We start from the raw sequence: 16,803 nt of genomic DNA on the forward strand, positions 1-16,803 counted from the left end.
AACGTTAATTTTAGCGTTAACTAGCCAGCTAATTCCCCGTTCAGTTAGACAGCTAGCTAGCTAATTTAGCTGAACATTCATTCATCAGTTGTGCTTTGCTCTGAGTGTTTACTGGCAGGCTAGCTACATTGTAACTCAGGTTAGCTAGATTGTAGTACAATCTAGCTAACCTGATTCACTTTGCAGACACCTGATCTCATTATCACTTAATCATCTCTATGATTGAACCATTAAGTAAACCTACATTTTCCCCACATCTGCAAAAGGATCTCCCTGAATAAAATATGTTTCTCTTTATATAAGTTACCTAAAAGTCCCCATTTCTTTTTACAAGTTAGTGGGAATCAAAGTATTTACATCCAGATTGGTGTTATGTAGCATGAACCTCATACTCCTGTGGGGATTTGTGGACATTTCAAACGAGTTGTAACCATTTAACCTTTATTTAACAAGGCAAGTCAGTTCTTATTTACAATGACACCGGCCAAACCCGGATGACGCCGGGCCAAATGTGAGCCACCAATCACGTCCGGTTGTGATACAGCCTGGATTCGAACCAGGGTGTCTGTAGTGACGCCTCTAGCACTGGGCACTCTAGCAGTGCCTTAGACCGCTGCGCCACCCGGGAGCCCCATTAATGAGTCCATAGGTTAGGTTCAGGATTGGGGTCAAAGAGCACCCCTAAGACCCTTCCCAAACCTCTGACTTGAGGTCTTGAAACAAAAAATGAAAAACAAAACATGCCTGTACATACCTATTCAAGCATATTTAGACTCAATTTCCTCTATCGACAGTTCAACACATTTTTATCAATCTGATACATGAAAGTGCTTGAAGGTCCACAGATGGAATACGCTCATTAGTCAATTTTGACAGCTGTGATTGGTGGGGTGCAGTGTGTGACTTGTGGCTCTTTCTCTTCGTTTCAGGCCTTTCACATCTTCTGAACTGACAGTTGTGATTGGAGATAATGAGGATATCCATATCCCACATTAGAAAGGTTCCATTGTTTTGTTAATTTCTGCACAAACATATGTCAGTGTTATGTTGCATGCGGAGGGAGACGAGCTGTCAGGGAGACGACATGGAGGTCCTGACTGAAAAACACACAGAATCTTTAGCTGTAATATTACAACTTCTGCTCTACCCTCCACATTGGTTGCCCTCTCTTATCACTCTCTCTCTCCATCTAAACCCCCTACCTCTCTCTTCCTCTCCCTCTCTCCCCCTTTCTCTTTTTGTCCTCCCCTTCTCTCGCCCAGTGAGTATCCCTCCCTAGTAGGGTCTACAGGTCTCATTCCTCCATGGCGTCTGGGGCTGAGCAGGCAGAGGCCGACGATGGGGCAGCATGGTCGTCATCAGGCCTGGCCAAGCCTCTTCACCTTCAGCACCTGGAGAGATCCCTACGCCTTGACAGCTTCCTCCGCCAGACCGCCTCAGTCTTCAACAGAGACCTATCCAGGTAAAGTACAGTTATAGAGCCCCACTCTGGAGTTGTCATGACTCATAGTACTCTATTTATAATGAACAGATACCTATTCAGGTAATATACCAGTGTTTATCCTATATTAATTTAGCCGCGGCGCCCCGCTGCTGCCCCCAAAAAATATTTACAAAAACAAACACATTTTCGACTGAGACACTCTTGGATACTCATGGATACCATTTGTATGTCTCTGCTTGCATTTTGAAGGTATACTGAGCACAAATATGAATGCAACACAGCATGCAGCAATTTAAAAGATTTTACTGAGTTACAGTTCAAAGAAGGAACTCAATCAATTGAAATAAATAAATTAGGCCCTAATTTATGGATTTTCAAATGAGTGGGCAGGGGTGTAGCCATGGGTGGGCCTGGGAGGGCATAGGGAGAGTTCCTTACTAACTAGCGTTAGCACAATGACTGGTAGTCTATGGGAACAGCTAGCTGTTAGCAATTGCACTAAGTATAGTTAGCAACTTCCTTCTAACTGAAGGCAGAGACATACATTGTATCCATGAGTTGATCTGACTCTTAAAGCTGCAATATGTCACTTTATTTGGGCGACTCAACCAAATTCACATAGAAATGTGAGCTATAGATCTGTCATTATTATTGAAAGCAAGTCTAAGAAGCGGTAGAGCTGTTCTATGTGCACTACTTCTATAGTTCCCGGTATGTTTCGTTTTTTGGGTCTTTTACTTTCGGTTTTGGTACAACAGCTTCAAACAGCTGAAAATGCAATGATTCTCTACAGCCCTCACACTCGAAGCCAGTTCCACTTCTTTCTTTTTTTCTTTGTTCCCCTCTAATCAGGGACTGATTTAGATCTGGGAACCAGGTGGGTGCAATTAATTATCAGGTATAACAGAACCAGCAGGTGCCGGACCTCGTAGGGCAGGGATGTCACTCATTCCATGGAGAGACTGGTGTCTGCTGGTTTTTCCTTTCAGTTAAGACCTAGACAACCAGGTGAGGGGAGTTCCTTACTGAGACCTAGACGACCAGTTGAGGGGAGTTCCTTACTGAGACCTAGACAACCAGGTGAGGGGAGTTCCTTACTGAGACCTAGACGACCAGTTGAGGGGAGTTCCTTACTGAGACCTAGACAACCAGGTGAGGGAAGTTCTTTACTGAGACCTAGACGACCAGGTGAGGGGAGTTCCTTATTGAGACCTAGACAACCATGTGAGGGAGGATCCTTACTGAGACCTAGACAACCAGGTGAGGGGAGTTCCTTACTGAGACCTAGACAACCAGGTGAGGGGAGTTCCTTACTGAGACCTAGACAACCAGGTGAGGGGAGTTCCTTACTGAGACCTAGACAACCAGGTGAGGGGAGTTCCTCACTAATCCGGGACCTTACTTCATCAATTAAGTACAAGGGAGGAGTGAAAACCCGCAGACATTCTGCCCATTGTGAATGAGTTTGACATGTGTTGTAGGGAAGGTTTTTCCCCAAACTCGGTCCTGGGGGTCCTCCCTTGGTGAACCTTTTGTTTTTTGCCCTAGCACTACACAGCTGATTCAAATAACCAACTCATCAAGCTCAACTCATTATTTGAATCAGCTGTGTAGTGCTAGGGCAAGTTTTAAATGTGTACCAACTGTGGGCCCCAGGCCCCTGCTCTACACTGTACTTGCATATATTGTCACATAAACTGAAATTAGGCGAACTATTAGAATTTTTGCAACCAGGAAATGGCAGATGTTTTTTTTTTTTTTTTTTTTTTGCATAGTGCACCATTTTAATTGCCAAAATCTTGCACTATCCCTTTCAGAGTTACAACTTATATTTGTAGCAAACAGAGTGAGCAGTTGTGTGAATGAGAGCCACGAGCGCACAGCCACCGCTTGCGCCTTATCAATAATAATACATTTAAAAAGCCTGGAGTAGATGTCTGTTCTTTATGACGTGACTGGGATGACTCTGGGCTCATGTGTACGTGTTTGTCATATCACAGTGATGACAGCGACGATGACGGATTAGGGGAGGGGCCTTCTCTGAGGCCGGTCAATCAGCACGCAGCCTTGGCGATAAAAGAGGAGTCATGTGACCTGGATGAGGAGGGGCTTGTTACCGAGGGCACCATCCTCAACGGAACTCCATCACAAGGTGAAGGGGAGCTTAGGGAGAGTTCTCCTGGAACATTCAAATAGGTGCATGCACCTTTAAAAGTGGTGTACGCTCCCAGCTGTTGTATATATATTCTGCTACAGGATATGCTTTAGTAAGGGGGGGGGGGGGGTCTGGATTTCCAAGGTGTAATCTCAGATTAATGGCCAACATTGACTCCATTACCAAGTGCAATATCCTGGATCCATAAACAAAATCTGACCCAGATCTTTGTTCAAAGACGTTAGATTTTCCTTCACGCTCCTTTTTATTCTCCCCAGAACACAAGGAAGACAAAGCCAGTCTATACAACTTCTCCAAATTGAAGAAGAGCAGGAAATGGCTCAAGGTATTTTTCATTGATTCATGATTTAGTGTATTAACGTTCAGGACTACAAAGCCTAATTCTGAACCGAAACAAATGATCATGTTTTTTTTAGTCCAGAACTAGACTTAATCTGTGTCCAGGAAACCAGTCTGTTGTGGTGAATATAGAGAGACAGCACCCCACTATATCTGAATTGCCCCCCCCCCCATAGAGTATCCTGTTGAGCGACGACACCAGTGAGTCAGACACAGAGGACTCTGACTTTAGTCTGTCCAGAGAAGAGCTACAGGACATGCTCAGACTGCACCAGTTCACCAGGGAGCACCAGAACAAGTTCCACAACGACAGAGAGGTACACACACACACACACACACGTCGAGACATACACACAGGCATTCATGCGTGTGCATAACACAACTGTTATTTCTTGATGTGTAGCCACGTGACGACCACTGCAGCCACACGACCGTAACTACTATTGTGCTCGTTGTGATGGCATTGACTGAACAATGAGGACTCTATAGCGATGTGTTTTGATTTGTTTTTGCATGGACGTTACCATGGAGCACTTCCACTATTTTAAAGTAGTCAACTGGTTGGGAGGGATCAGCCAATGATCAGAGCTTGCCCGAGAGGAGAAGGGAATATGGAGGACTACATCTATTATTGGCGGCAGGTGGCCTAGTGGTTGGCGGCAGGTGGCCTAGTGGTTGGCGGCAGGTGGCCTAGTGGTTGGCGGCAGGTGGCCTAGTGGTTGGCGGCCTAGTGGTTGGTGGCCTAGTGGTTGGCGGCGGGTGGCCTAGTGGTTGGCGGCGGGTGGCCTAGTGGTTGGAGGCGGGTGGCCTAGTGGTTGGAGGCGGGTGGCCTAGTGGTTGGAGGCGGGTGGCCTAGTGGTTGGAGGCGGGTGGCCTAGTGGTTGGAGGCGGGTGGCCTAGTGGTTGGAGGCGGGTGGCCTAGTGGTTGGAGGCGGGTGGCCTAGTGGTTGGAGGCGGGTGGCCTAGTGGTTGGAGGCGGGTGGCCTAGTGGTTGGAGGCGGGTGGCCTAGTGGTTGGAGGCGGGTGGCCTAGTGGTTGGAGGCGGGTGGCCTAGTGGTTGGAGGCGGGTGGCCTAGTGGTTGGAGGCGGGTGGTCTAGTGGTTGGAGGCGGGTGGCCTAGTGGTTGGAGGCGGGTGGCCTAGTGGTTGGAGGCGGGTGGCCTAGTGGTTGGAGGCGGGTGGCCTAGTGGCTGGAGAGTTGGGCCAGTAACCGAGAGGTTACTAGATCGAATCTCCGAGATGACAAGGTAAAAATATGTTGTTCTGCCCCTGAACAAGGCAGTTAACCAACTGTTCCTAGGCTGTCATTGAAAATAAGATTTTGTTCTTAACTGACTTGCCTAGTTAAATAAAGGTTCAATTAAAAATAGAAGAAAAAAAAGTGTGTTGTCTTCAAATTGGTTTGCTTAGTTTGTAAATTGGCATTAGTCTTAATCACCGCCATCTAGTGGTCACAATAAATGACATACAAGATGTGGTTCAGGACTCCAGCCCTGTAAAATCACCAATATTAGTGTTTTCAAACATCAAAAGAAGGAGAAAATTGACTACATTTTCAAATGGCAATAGCCTAAATGGCACTGCCCATGTTGTCACAGTCACCACAAAGGCACAGATACAAACTTGACATCTCTACACGTCTGCTCCTCTAAATGCCAGTTTGTAACCCCCCCCTTCCTCTCCTCTCAGCTTCAGCAGTATCAGTACTATAGTACGGGACTGCTCTCCTCCCATGACCCTTTCCACGAACAACAGCGCCACCTGCTGGGCCCCAAGAAGAAGAAGATCAAGGAGGAGAAGAAATTCAAGGGTAAGAAACGCAGTTTATTTATTTATTTATAACAGTCTTTCTTTGCTTTGAATGTCTCGTTTTTTATGGATGATTGTTCCCACAAACCTATAAAATAAAATAAAAATATAGAGGGAATCGTATATATTTTTAATACTGTTACTAGTGAACAGGTTTACTTGCGTCCTGGAAAATGTCACGTTGGTCTCCAATAATGGATGTACCTGTCCATATTCCCTTCTCTTCTCAGGCAAGTTGAAGAAGGGCAAGAGGAAAAAGAAGAGAGGGGAAGGGGAGTTCTCAGGCGAGGGGCGGCCGCATGTCACCAAGATCTTCGCCAAGTTTTCCCATGACGCCCCTCTTCCCATGTTGAAGAAGAAACACCTGACCGTAGAGCAGCTGAACGCACGACGACGCAAAGTCTGGCTCACCATCGCCAAGAAGGAGTGCCCCAAGGTACGCTGGGTAGTGTAGTCTGGGAGATCTTACAGGAGTCCGAATGGTAACTGTAGGAGTGGATGAATATCTTTGTAAATATGTGAGTTGTTGTTGTGAACAGGGCCCGTATCCATAAAGCGTCTCAGAGCAGGAGTGCTGATCTGGGATCAGTTTAGCCTTTTACATCATAGTGAATGAGATTATATGGACAGATCCTTGATCAGAATCAATAGGATTCATGGGTATGAAGTGATGTATTCATCATCCGGATTTGTCCGGTGTAGGCCATCATTGTAAATGAGAATTTGTTCTTAACCGACTTGCCTAGTTAAATAAAATATTAAAATAAATCCTAGATCAGCACTTGCACTCTGAGCTGCTTTGTTCTGCCCTGATCTCTGATTGAAGGATATCTGAGAGGGGCTAAAGTTGATAGAGTATGTGAATGGGTATGAAGTGACGTATTCAGGGGTATGAAGTGATGTATTCAGGGGTATGAAGTGACGTATTCAGGGGTATGAAGTGACGTATTCAGGGGTGTGAAGTGACGTATTCAGGGGTATGACGTGACGTATTCGCGTGAATGGGTATGAAGTGACGTATTCAGGGGTATGAAGTGACGTATTCAGGGGTATGAAGTGACGTATTCATGGGTATGAAGTGACGTATTCATGGGTATGAAGTGACGTATTCATGGGTATGAAGTGACGTATTCAGGGGTATGAAGTGACGTATTCAGGGGTATGAAGTGACGTATTCAGGGGTATGAAGTGACGTATTCAGGGGTATGAAGTGACGTATTCAGGGGTATGAAGTGACGTATTCAGGGGTATGAAGTGACGTATTCAGGGGTATGAAGTGACGTATTCAGGGGTATGAAGTGACGTATTCGCGTGAATGGGTATGAAGTGACGTATTCAGGGGTATGAAGTGACGTATTCAGGGGTATGAAGTGACGTATTCATGGGTATGAAGTGACGTATTCAGGGGTATGAAGTGACGTATTCAGGGGTATGAAGTGACGTATTCAGGGGTATGAAGTGACGTATTCAGGGGTATGAAGTGACGTATTCAGGGGTATGAAGTGACGTATTCAGGGGTATGAAGTGACGTATTCAGGGGTATGAAGTGACGTATTCAGGGGTATGAAGTGACGTATTCAGGGGTATGAAGTGACGTATTCAGGGGTATGAAGTGACGTATTCAGGGGTATGAAGTGACGTATTCAGGGGTATGAAGTGACGTATTCAGGGGTATGAAGTGACGTATTCAGGGGTATGAAGTGACGTATTCAGGGGTATGAAGTGACGTATTCAGGGGTATGAAGTGACGTATTCAGGGGTATGAAGTGACGTATTCAGGGGTATGAAGTGACGTATTCATGGGTATGAAGTGACGTATTCGCGTGAATGGGTATGAAGTGACGTATTCGCGTGAATGGGTATGAAGTGACGTATTCGCGGGAATGGGTATGAAGTGACGTATTCGCGGGAATGGGTATGAAGTGACGTATTCGCAGGAATGGGTATGAAGTGACGTATTCATGGGTATGAAGTGACGTATTCATGGGTATGAAGTGACGTATTCGCGGGAATGGGTATGAAGTGACGTATTCATAGTATGAAGTGATGTATTCATAATGGCATAATCTTTCTTTAGGCATTCAAGCAAAAAGCATCAGCCAAGAACTTCGTCCTTACCAATGCCAAAAAGGTAAACTGTTTTTAAGCCTTTCCTGACCTATTAAAAGCTAGTGTCTGTATGTGTAGATGTTTGAAAGAATATCCCTGTGTAAAAGTGTCTGTGTTTTACCTGAGACACATTCTGTGTCTAGTTTTTCTGTATGTTTTACTTCAAACTAAATGTCTGTATGTGTTCTGTTTTCTTTGTGTGTGTGTGTGTGTGTGTGTGTGTTCTCATCTCTAGCTGGCCCACCAGTGTCTGTCTGATCTTAACTCAGTATCATCTCATTAATCTGTTATCTCCTCTTCGTCTCCAGCTGGCCCACCAGTGTCTGTCTGATCTTAACTCAGTACCATCTCATTAATCTGTTATCTCCTCTTCGTCTCCAGCTGGCCCACCAGTGTCTGTCTGATCTTAACTCAGTACCATCTCATTAATCTGTTATCTCTTCCTCACCTCTAGCTGGCCCACCAGTGTATGCGTGAGGTACGTAGGGCAGCCATCCAAGCCCAGAAGAACTGTAAAGAAACCCTTCCCCGGGCCAGGAGACTGACCAAGGAGATGACGCTCTACTGGAAGAAATATGAGAAGGTGGAGAAGGAACACAGGAAGAGAGCAGAGAAAGAGGCTCTGGAGCAACGCAAACTGGACGAGGAGCTGAGAGAGGTGAGACTGGGAAACACACACTGCTCCTACCACGTCAGAAACATGACGAGTTACCTTCCTGCAGGATAATGCTCTGATGTAACACACTGCTGTACCATTAGAAACATGACGAGTTACCTTCCTGCCGTATAATGCTCTGATGTAACACACTGCTGTACCATCAGAAACATGACGAGTTACCTTCCTGCCGTATAATGCTCTGATGTAACACACTGCTGTACCATCAGAAACATGACGAGTTACCTTCCTGCAGGATAATGCTCTGATGTAACACACACTGCTGTACCATCAGAAACATGACGAGTTACCTTCCTGCCGTATAATGCTCTGATGTAACACACTGCTGTACCATCAGAAACATGACGAGTTACCTTCCTGCCGTATAATGCTCTGATGTAACACACTGCTGTACCATCAGAAACATGACGAGTTACCTTCCTGCCATATAATGCTCTGATGTAACACACTGCTGTACCATCAGAAACATGACGAGTTACCTTCCTGCCGTATAATGCTCTGCTGTAACACACTGCTGTACCATCAGATACATGACGAGTTACCTTCCTGCCGTATAATGCTCTGCTGTAACACACACTGCTGTACCATCAGAAACATGACGAGTTACCTTCCTGCCGTATAATGCTCTGATGGAACACACTGCTGTACCATCAGAAACATGACGAGTTACCTTCCTGCCGTATAATGCTCTGCTGTAACACACACTGCTGTACCATCAGAAACATGATGAGTTACCTTCCTGCCGTATAATGCTCTGATGTAACACACCTGATTCTACTTGTCACTTGGTTAGCTGAATCCGGTGTGTTACAGTAAAGTTGGAGTAAAAGCCTGCACATCCAGAAGCTCTCCAGTAGGGTTGGTCACCCCCCCCACCACGTAAACAAACGTCTAGGGATCTCCCTAAAATGAATTCGGATTATAAACAGATCAAAACGAATGCTGAAACTCTGTCAAGGATTTAACCCTCCCTCTCTCTCTACCTGTCTCTCTCTCTCTACCTGTCTCTCTCTCTACCTCTCTCTCTCTCTCTACCTGTCTCTCTCTCTCTCTACCTGTCTCTCTCTCTCTCTACTTGTCTCTCTCTCTCTCTACCTGTCTCTCTCTCTCTCTACCTGTCTCTCTCTCTCTCTCTCTACCTGTCTCTCTCTCTCTCTCTCTACCTGTCTCTCTCTCTCTCTCTCTCTCTACCTGTCTCTCTCTCTCTCTCTACCTGTCTCTCTCTCTCTCTCTACCTGTCTCTCTCTCTCTCTCTCTACCTGTCTCTCTCTCTCTCTCTCTCTCTCTACCTGTCTCTCTCTCTCTCTCTCTACCTGTCTCTCTCTCTCTCTCTCTACCTGTCTCTCTCTCTCTCTCTCTACCTGTCTCTCTCTCTCTCTCTCTACCTGTCTCTCTCTCTCTCTCTCTACCTGTCTCTCTCTCTCTCTCTCTACCTGTCTCTCTCTCTCTCTCTCTCTCTACCTGTCTCTCCTCTCTCTCTCTCTCTCTCTCTCTCTCTCTCTCGACCTGTCTCTCTCTCTCTCTCTCTACCTGTCTCTCTCTCTCTCTCTCTACCTGTCTCTCTCTCTCTCTCTCTACCTGTCTCTCTCTCTCTCTCTACCTGTCTCTCTCTCTCTCTCTACCTGTCTCTCTCTCTCTCTCTCTCTCTACCTGTCTCTCTCTCTCTCTCTCTCTACCTGTCTCTCTCTCTCTCTCTCTCTCTCTCTCTCTCTCTCTACCTGTCTCTCTCTCTCTCTACCTGTCTCTCTCTCTCTCTACCTGTCTCTCTCTCTCTCTACCTGTCTCTCTCTCTCTCTACCTGTCTCTCTCTCTCTCTACCTGTCTCTCTCTCTCTCTACCTGTCTCTCTCTCTCTCTACCTGTCTCTCTCTCTCTACCTGTCTCTCTCTCTCTCTACCTGTCTCTCTCTCTCTCTACCTGTCTCTCTCTCTCTCTACCTCTCTCTCTCTCTCTCTACCTGTCTCTCTCTCTCTCTACCTGTCTCTCTCTCTCTCTACCTGTCTCTCTCTCTCTCTACCTGTCTCTCTCTCTCCCTCTCTACCTGTCTCTCTCTATCTACCTGTCTCTCTCTCTCTACCTGTCTCTCTCTCTCTCTTCCTGTCTCTCTCTCGCTCTACCTGTCTCTCTCTCGCTCTACCTGTCTCTCTCTCGCTCTACCTGTCTCTCTCTCTCTCTACCTGTCTCTCTCTCTCTCTACCTGTCTCTCTCTCTCTCTACCTGACTCTCTCTCTCTCTACCTGTCTCTCTCTCTCTCTCTACCTGTCTCTCTCTCTACCTGTCTCTCTCTCTACCTGTCTCTCTCTCTACCTGTCTCTCTCTCTCTACCTGTCTCTGTCTCTCTCTCTCTCTACCTGTCTCTGTCTCTCTCTCTCTCTCTGTACCTGTCTCTCTCTCTCTCTACCTGTCTCTCTCTCTCTCTACCTGTCTCTCTCTCTCTCTACCTGTCTCTCTCTCTCTCTCTACCTGTCTCTCTCTCTCTGCCTGTCTCTCTCTCTCTCTACCTGTCTCTCTCTCTCTCTACCCGTCTCTGTCTCTCTCTCTCTCTCTCTCTCTCTCCCGTCTACCTGTCTTTCTCTCTACCTGTCTCTGTCTCTCTCTCTACCTGTCTCTGTCTCTCTCTCTACCTGTCTCTGTCTCTCTCTCTACCTGTCTCTCTCTCTCTCTACCTGTCTCTCTCTCTCTCTACCTGTCTCTCTCTCTCTCTACCTGTCTCTCTCTCTCTACCTGTCTCTCTCTCTCTACCTGTCTCTCTCTCTCTACCTGTCTCTCTCTCTCTACCCGTCTACCTGTCTCTCCCTCCCAGGCGAAGCGTCAGCAGCGTAAGCTGAACTTCTTGATCACCCAGACAGAGCTGTACGCCCACTTCATGGGGGGCAAGGGTCCCGGAGAGGAGGACGGGGGAGAGGAGGACATTCTCAACAAGCTGGACGACACCAACTCTCACAGGCAGATGACCATCGGGGAACGGCTGACGGTCAACGTTGGACAGGAGGACTATGGTAATGGATGTTACTATACATATTCCGGTTACTTCATTTTAAATCTCAATAGCCAAGTCTAATCGTGATTGATTATTGATTGGATCTCAAGAGTTTCCTCCTTTCTTTCTTTTTGCACTTGATTATGAAGAGAGGAACGTTACCATTTTGTAGTGCAGTTGTAACAGTGGTGAATTGTTGTTTGTCTCAGATAGTGAATACTACAAGTCTCAGGCCTTAAGGAAAGCTAAAGAAGCCTACGAGATACACCAGGCCAGAGTAAGTACCAGATATACCTCCAGATATACCATACCTCCAGATATACCATACCTCCAGATATACCTCCAGATATACCATACCTCCATATATACCATACCTCCAGATATACCTCCAGATATACCATACCTCCAGATATACCATACCTCCAGATATACCTCCAGATATACCATACCTCCATATATACCATACCTCCATATATACCTCCAGATATACCTCCAGATATACCATACCTCCAGATATACCATACCTCCAGATATACCTCCAGATATACCATACCTCCAGATATACCACCAGATATACCATACCTCCAGATATACCTCCAGATATACCATACCTCCAGATATACCTCCAGATATACCATACCTCCAGATATACCATACCTCCAGATATACCTCCAGATATACCTCCAGATATACCTCCAGATATACCTCCAGATATACCATACCTCCAGATATACCTCCAGATATACCATACCTCCAGATATACCATACCTCCAGATATACCATACCTCCAGATATACCTCCAGATATACCATACCTCCAGATATACCATACCTCCAGATATACCATACCTCCAGATATACCATACCTCCAGATATACCATACCTCCAGATATACCTCCAGATATACCTCCAGATATACCTCCAGATATACCATACCTCCAGATATACCACCAGATATACCATACCTCCAGATATACCTCCAGATATACCTCCAGATATACCACCAGATATACCTCCAGATATACCATACCTCCAGATATACCTCCAGATATACCATACCTCCAGATATACCTCCAGATATACCTCCAGATATACCATACCTCCAGATATACCATACCTCCAGATATACCATACCTCCAGATATACCTCCAGATATACCATACCTCCAGATATACCATACCTCCAGATATACCTCCAGATATACCATACCTCCAGATATACCATACCTCCAGATACACCTCCAGATATACCACCAGATATACCATACCTCCAGATATACCTCCAGATATACCTCCAGATATACCATACCTCCAGATATACCTCCAGATATACCTCCAGATATACCATACCTCCAGATATACCTCCAGATATACTTCCAGATATACCTCCAGATATACCATACCTCCAGATATACCTCCAGATATACCTCCAGATATACCATACCTCCAGATATACCTCCAGATATACTTCCAGATATACCTCCAGATATACCATACCTCCAGATATACCTCCAGATATACTTCCAGATATACCTCCAGATATACCATACCTCCAGATATACCTCCAGATATACCTCCAGATATACCTCCAGATATACCATACCTCCAGATATACCTCCAGAAATACCTCCAACACCCAGAGAGACATGTAGACTCAACATGGAACAACGATTCGATTCCCATCGTTCTCAAAATAAGACGGTCCACTTCCCCCCCCCCCCTTTAGACACGTCTCTTTGACGAGGAGGCTAAGGACAGTCGCTGTGCCTCCCTGCACCAGGCCAGTGGGGGGTCGGGGTCAGGGTTCGGGGAGAGCTACAGCCTGTCTAACCCTTCTATCCAGGCCGGAGAGGACATCCCCCAGCCAACCATCTTCAACGGGAAATTGAAGGGATACCAGCTGAAAGGCATGAACTGGCTGGCTAACCTCTATGAACAGGTAAACGCAAGCTTCGAAAGATTGTTGGTCTGTGCTGCTTCCCCCCCCATCACACACACCTGTTATGGTCCCAGTACTGTCACTTTTCTCAGTCGTGACATCCCGTCCTGTCTCCCTCTCTGTAGGGTATCAATGGTATCCTAGCGGATGAGATGGGCCTGGGGAAGACTGTTCAGAGCATCGCTCTGCTGGGTCACCTGGCTGAGGTAAGCAGCACACCTGAGTCAAATACTTGTTTTCGTTTACCTGGTCTCTTCCAAACCTTTGTACTTGGCATGCAGAAGTCGTAAAGTTTCATTGTAAGTCAAAAAATGTGTTGTATATTATTGTCGTTTTTTTATTACGGGGGGCGATTGTTGATGAATCATGTGAATGGGAACACTCCAGCTGTATCCATGGACCCCAAGGTGTTTTAAGTGACAAGGAGGGGAAATGGAATTATGTTTTGGGGATTTGAAGCCCTCTCTCTAGAACACCATGTCCCACAGGAAGACATGTTTCACAGCTTAGTGTTTCCTGTTTTTCACGCACACACACACACACACACACACGCACACACACACACACACACACACACACACACACACACACTGTCTGTACAGCTAAACGTTTGAGGGACACACAATTCAGTCCCATTCCCTAACCCATACTTTTACCATCACCCTAACCTTAACCCAAAACCTAACCCTAGCTCCTAAACCTAACCCTAGCTACTAAACCTAAACCAAACCCTAGCTACTAAACCTAACCCTAGCTACTAAACCTAACCCTAGCTCCTAAACCTAACCCAAAACCTAACCCTAGCTCCTAAACCTAACCCTAGCTCCTAAACCTAACCCTAGCTCCTAAACCTAACCCTAGCTCCTAAACCTAACCCAAAACCTAACCCTAGCTCCTAAACCTAACCCTAGCTCCTAAACCTAACCCTAGCTCCTAAACCTAACCCTAGCTCCTAAACCTAACCCTAGCTCCTAAACCTAACCCTAGCTCCTAAACCTAACCCTAGCTCCTAAACCTAACCCTAGCTCCTAAACCTAACCCTAGCTCCTAAACCTAACCCTAGCTCCTAAACCTAACCCTAGCTCCTAAACCTAACCCTAGCTACGAAACCTAACCTTAGCTCTTAACCCTAAACCTAACCCTGTCTCCTAACCCCTAAACCTAGCTCCTAAACCTAGCTCCTAAACCCAACCCTAGCTCCTAAACCCAACCCTAGCTCCTAAACCCAACCCTAGCTCCTAACCCTAAACCACTAGAAATTGCATTTGACCTTGTGGGGACTAACAAAATGTCCCCAGTTTGTCAAATGTTTGTTTGTTTACTGTTGTTTTGGGGACTTCTGGTCCCCACAAGAATAGTTAAACACGTCCACAAGCATACATACCTGTCGTGATGACTGACTGACTGAGTGTGTGTCTCTGTCCTGTCTTCTGCAGCGTGACAACATCTGGGGTCCGTTCCTCATCATCTCTCCTGCCTCCACACTGAATAACTGGCACCAGGAGTTTACACGCTTTGTCCCCAAATTCAAGGTGAGACATCGGGATCCTACTGTTGCTCTGACACTGTCAGCTGTTCTGTCCGTCAGCTGTTCTGTCCGTCAGCTGTTCTGTCCATCAGCTGTTCTCTCGTCAGCTGTTCTGTCCATCAGCTGTTCTGTCCATCAGCTGTTCTGTCCATCAGCTGTTCTCTTGTCAGCTGTTCTCTCGTCAGCTGTTCTGTCCGTCAGCTGTTCTCTCGTCAGCTGTTCTGTCCATCAGCTGTTCTCTCGTCAGCTGTTCTGTCCATCAGCTGTTCTCTCGTCAGCTGTTCTCTCGTCAGCTGTTCTGTCCATCAGCTGTTCTGTCCATCAGCTGTTCTGTCCGTCAGCTGTTCTGTCCGTCAGCTGTTCTGTCCGTCAGCTGTTCTCTCCAGCTCTCTCCTTTCGTTAAACTTTTCAGCCTATTGGTTCTGCCTCTGTGTTAATTGACTGTATATATTGACTGTATATATTGACTGTGTATGCTATGTTGTGTGAGGGGAAAATGCATCACAACACCCTGTATAGTCTGAAGATGTGAGAACCGGTGGTTGCTTAGGTGCCTTATTCCGAGTGTCCTTTAGGGGGCAGCATAGTATTATATGACTTATGGGAACTATGAATCAGAGGCATGGTATTTTACCACACACACACACACACCCTCCTCCATATACACCGACTTTTACTGCAAAACCATCATTGTTGGACGTTTTTCAGAAGACAGTAAATCAACAGTTTCACCATGGTGATGAGGTGTTAAGAAACATCTGATAAGTATCAGTTCCCGAGGAACGAGACAGGCGGAGAAACTGACCCGGCAACAATGGACGACACACACACACACACACAATGGAGCCTCAGCCAGTATTTGTGTTGAGGGATTCATTATGGTCCCGCCACATAGTTTAACATAACGTCTCATATCAACAATCCATGGAGTCAAGAGTTGAAATGTTTTCTCACTAAAACAATTAGGAAAGTGACCTTTAAGAGTTCCTTTCTACTGGAAAAAGTCAGAAGGTTAACTTTCTGTTGTGATAAAATAACTATATTATATTAGAAACTAGAAGTTCTACACAGACTTAAGTATCTAAACTCCTTTTTTTAGATCTGACTCAATGATTACTAGACCTCCCTTGAGAAAATAAACTTGAGCAGATTCACATATTATATTTATTTATTAACCCTTTGTGCCGTTTGTCCCTCAGGTTCTGCCGTACTGGGGGAACCCTCACGACCGCAAAGTGATCAGGAAGTTCTGGAGCCAGAAAACCCTGTACACCCAGAATGCTCCGTTCCACGTGGTGATCACCAGTTACCAGCTGGTGGTTCAGGATGTCAAGTACTTCCAGAGGGTCAAGTGGCAGTACATGGTTTTAGATGAAGCCCAGGCCCTAAAGAGCAGCACCAGGTAAACCCTGACCCCTAGACCCAGTACATGGTTCTAGATGAAGCCCAGGCCCTAAAGAGCAGCACCAGGTAAACCCTGACCCCTAGACCCAGTACATGGTTCTAGATGAAGCCCAGGCCCTAAAGAGCAGCACCAGGTAAACCCTGACCCCTAGACCCAGTACATGGTTCTAGATGAAGCCCAGGCCCTAAAGAGCAGCACCAGGTAAACCCTGACCCCTAGACCCGGTACATGGTTCTAGATGAAGCCCAGGCCCTAAAGAGCAGCACCAGGTAAACCCTGACCCCTAGACCCAGTACATGGTTCTAGATGAAGCCCGGCCCTAAAGAGCAGCACCAGGTAAACCCTGACCCCTAGACCCAGTACATGGTTCTAGATGAAGCCCAGGCCCTAAAGAGCAGCACC

General features: G+C 46.3%; 1 protein-coding gene across 3 annotated transcripts in view; it reads left to right on the forward strand.

The window, feature by feature from the left end:
* LOC139407409 (INO80 complex ATPase subunit) overlaps positions 1-16,803 on the forward strand; it is a 97,712-nt gene that overhangs the window by 855 nt on the left and 80,054 nt on the right. For 2 of the 3 annotated variants that reach the window (XM_071151168.1, XM_071151171.1), the window contains exons 2-16: positions 930-1,000; positions 1,263-1,462; positions 3,445-3,596; positions 3,878-3,945; positions 4,136-4,276; positions 5,648-5,768; positions 5,998-6,203; positions 7,845-7,898; positions 8,331-8,534; positions 11,355-11,550; positions 11,741-11,808; positions 13,256-13,468; positions 13,594-13,674; positions 14,905-15,000; positions 16,196-16,398. In XM_071151168.1, coding sequence (XP_071007269.1) covers positions 1,305-1,462; positions 3,445-3,596; positions 3,878-3,945; positions 4,136-4,276; positions 5,648-5,768; positions 5,998-6,203; positions 7,845-7,898; positions 8,331-8,534; positions 11,355-11,550; positions 11,741-11,808; positions 13,256-13,468; positions 13,594-13,674; positions 14,905-15,000; positions 16,196-16,398 — 1,961 coding nt within the window. In that variant the 5' untranslated portion in view covers positions 930-1,000; positions 1,263-1,304. The remainder of the gene's footprint in view (positions 1-929; positions 1,001-1,262; positions 1,463-3,444; positions 3,597-3,877; positions 3,946-4,135; positions 4,277-5,647; positions 5,769-5,997; positions 6,204-7,844; positions 7,899-8,330; positions 8,535-11,354; positions 11,551-11,740; positions 11,809-13,255; positions 13,469-13,593; positions 13,675-14,904; positions 15,001-16,195; positions 16,399-16,803) is intronic. The other variant, XM_071151170.1, reaches the window with a different exon arrangement.

Source organism: Oncorhynchus clarkii, chromosome 4 (assembly GCF_045791955.1).
Source record: "Oncorhynchus clarkii lewisi isolate Uvic-CL-2024 chromosome 4, UVic_Ocla_1.0, whole genome shotgun sequence".
NCBI classification, from domain to species: Eukaryota; Metazoa; Chordata; class Actinopteri; order Salmoniformes; family Salmonidae; genus Oncorhynchus; species Oncorhynchus clarkii.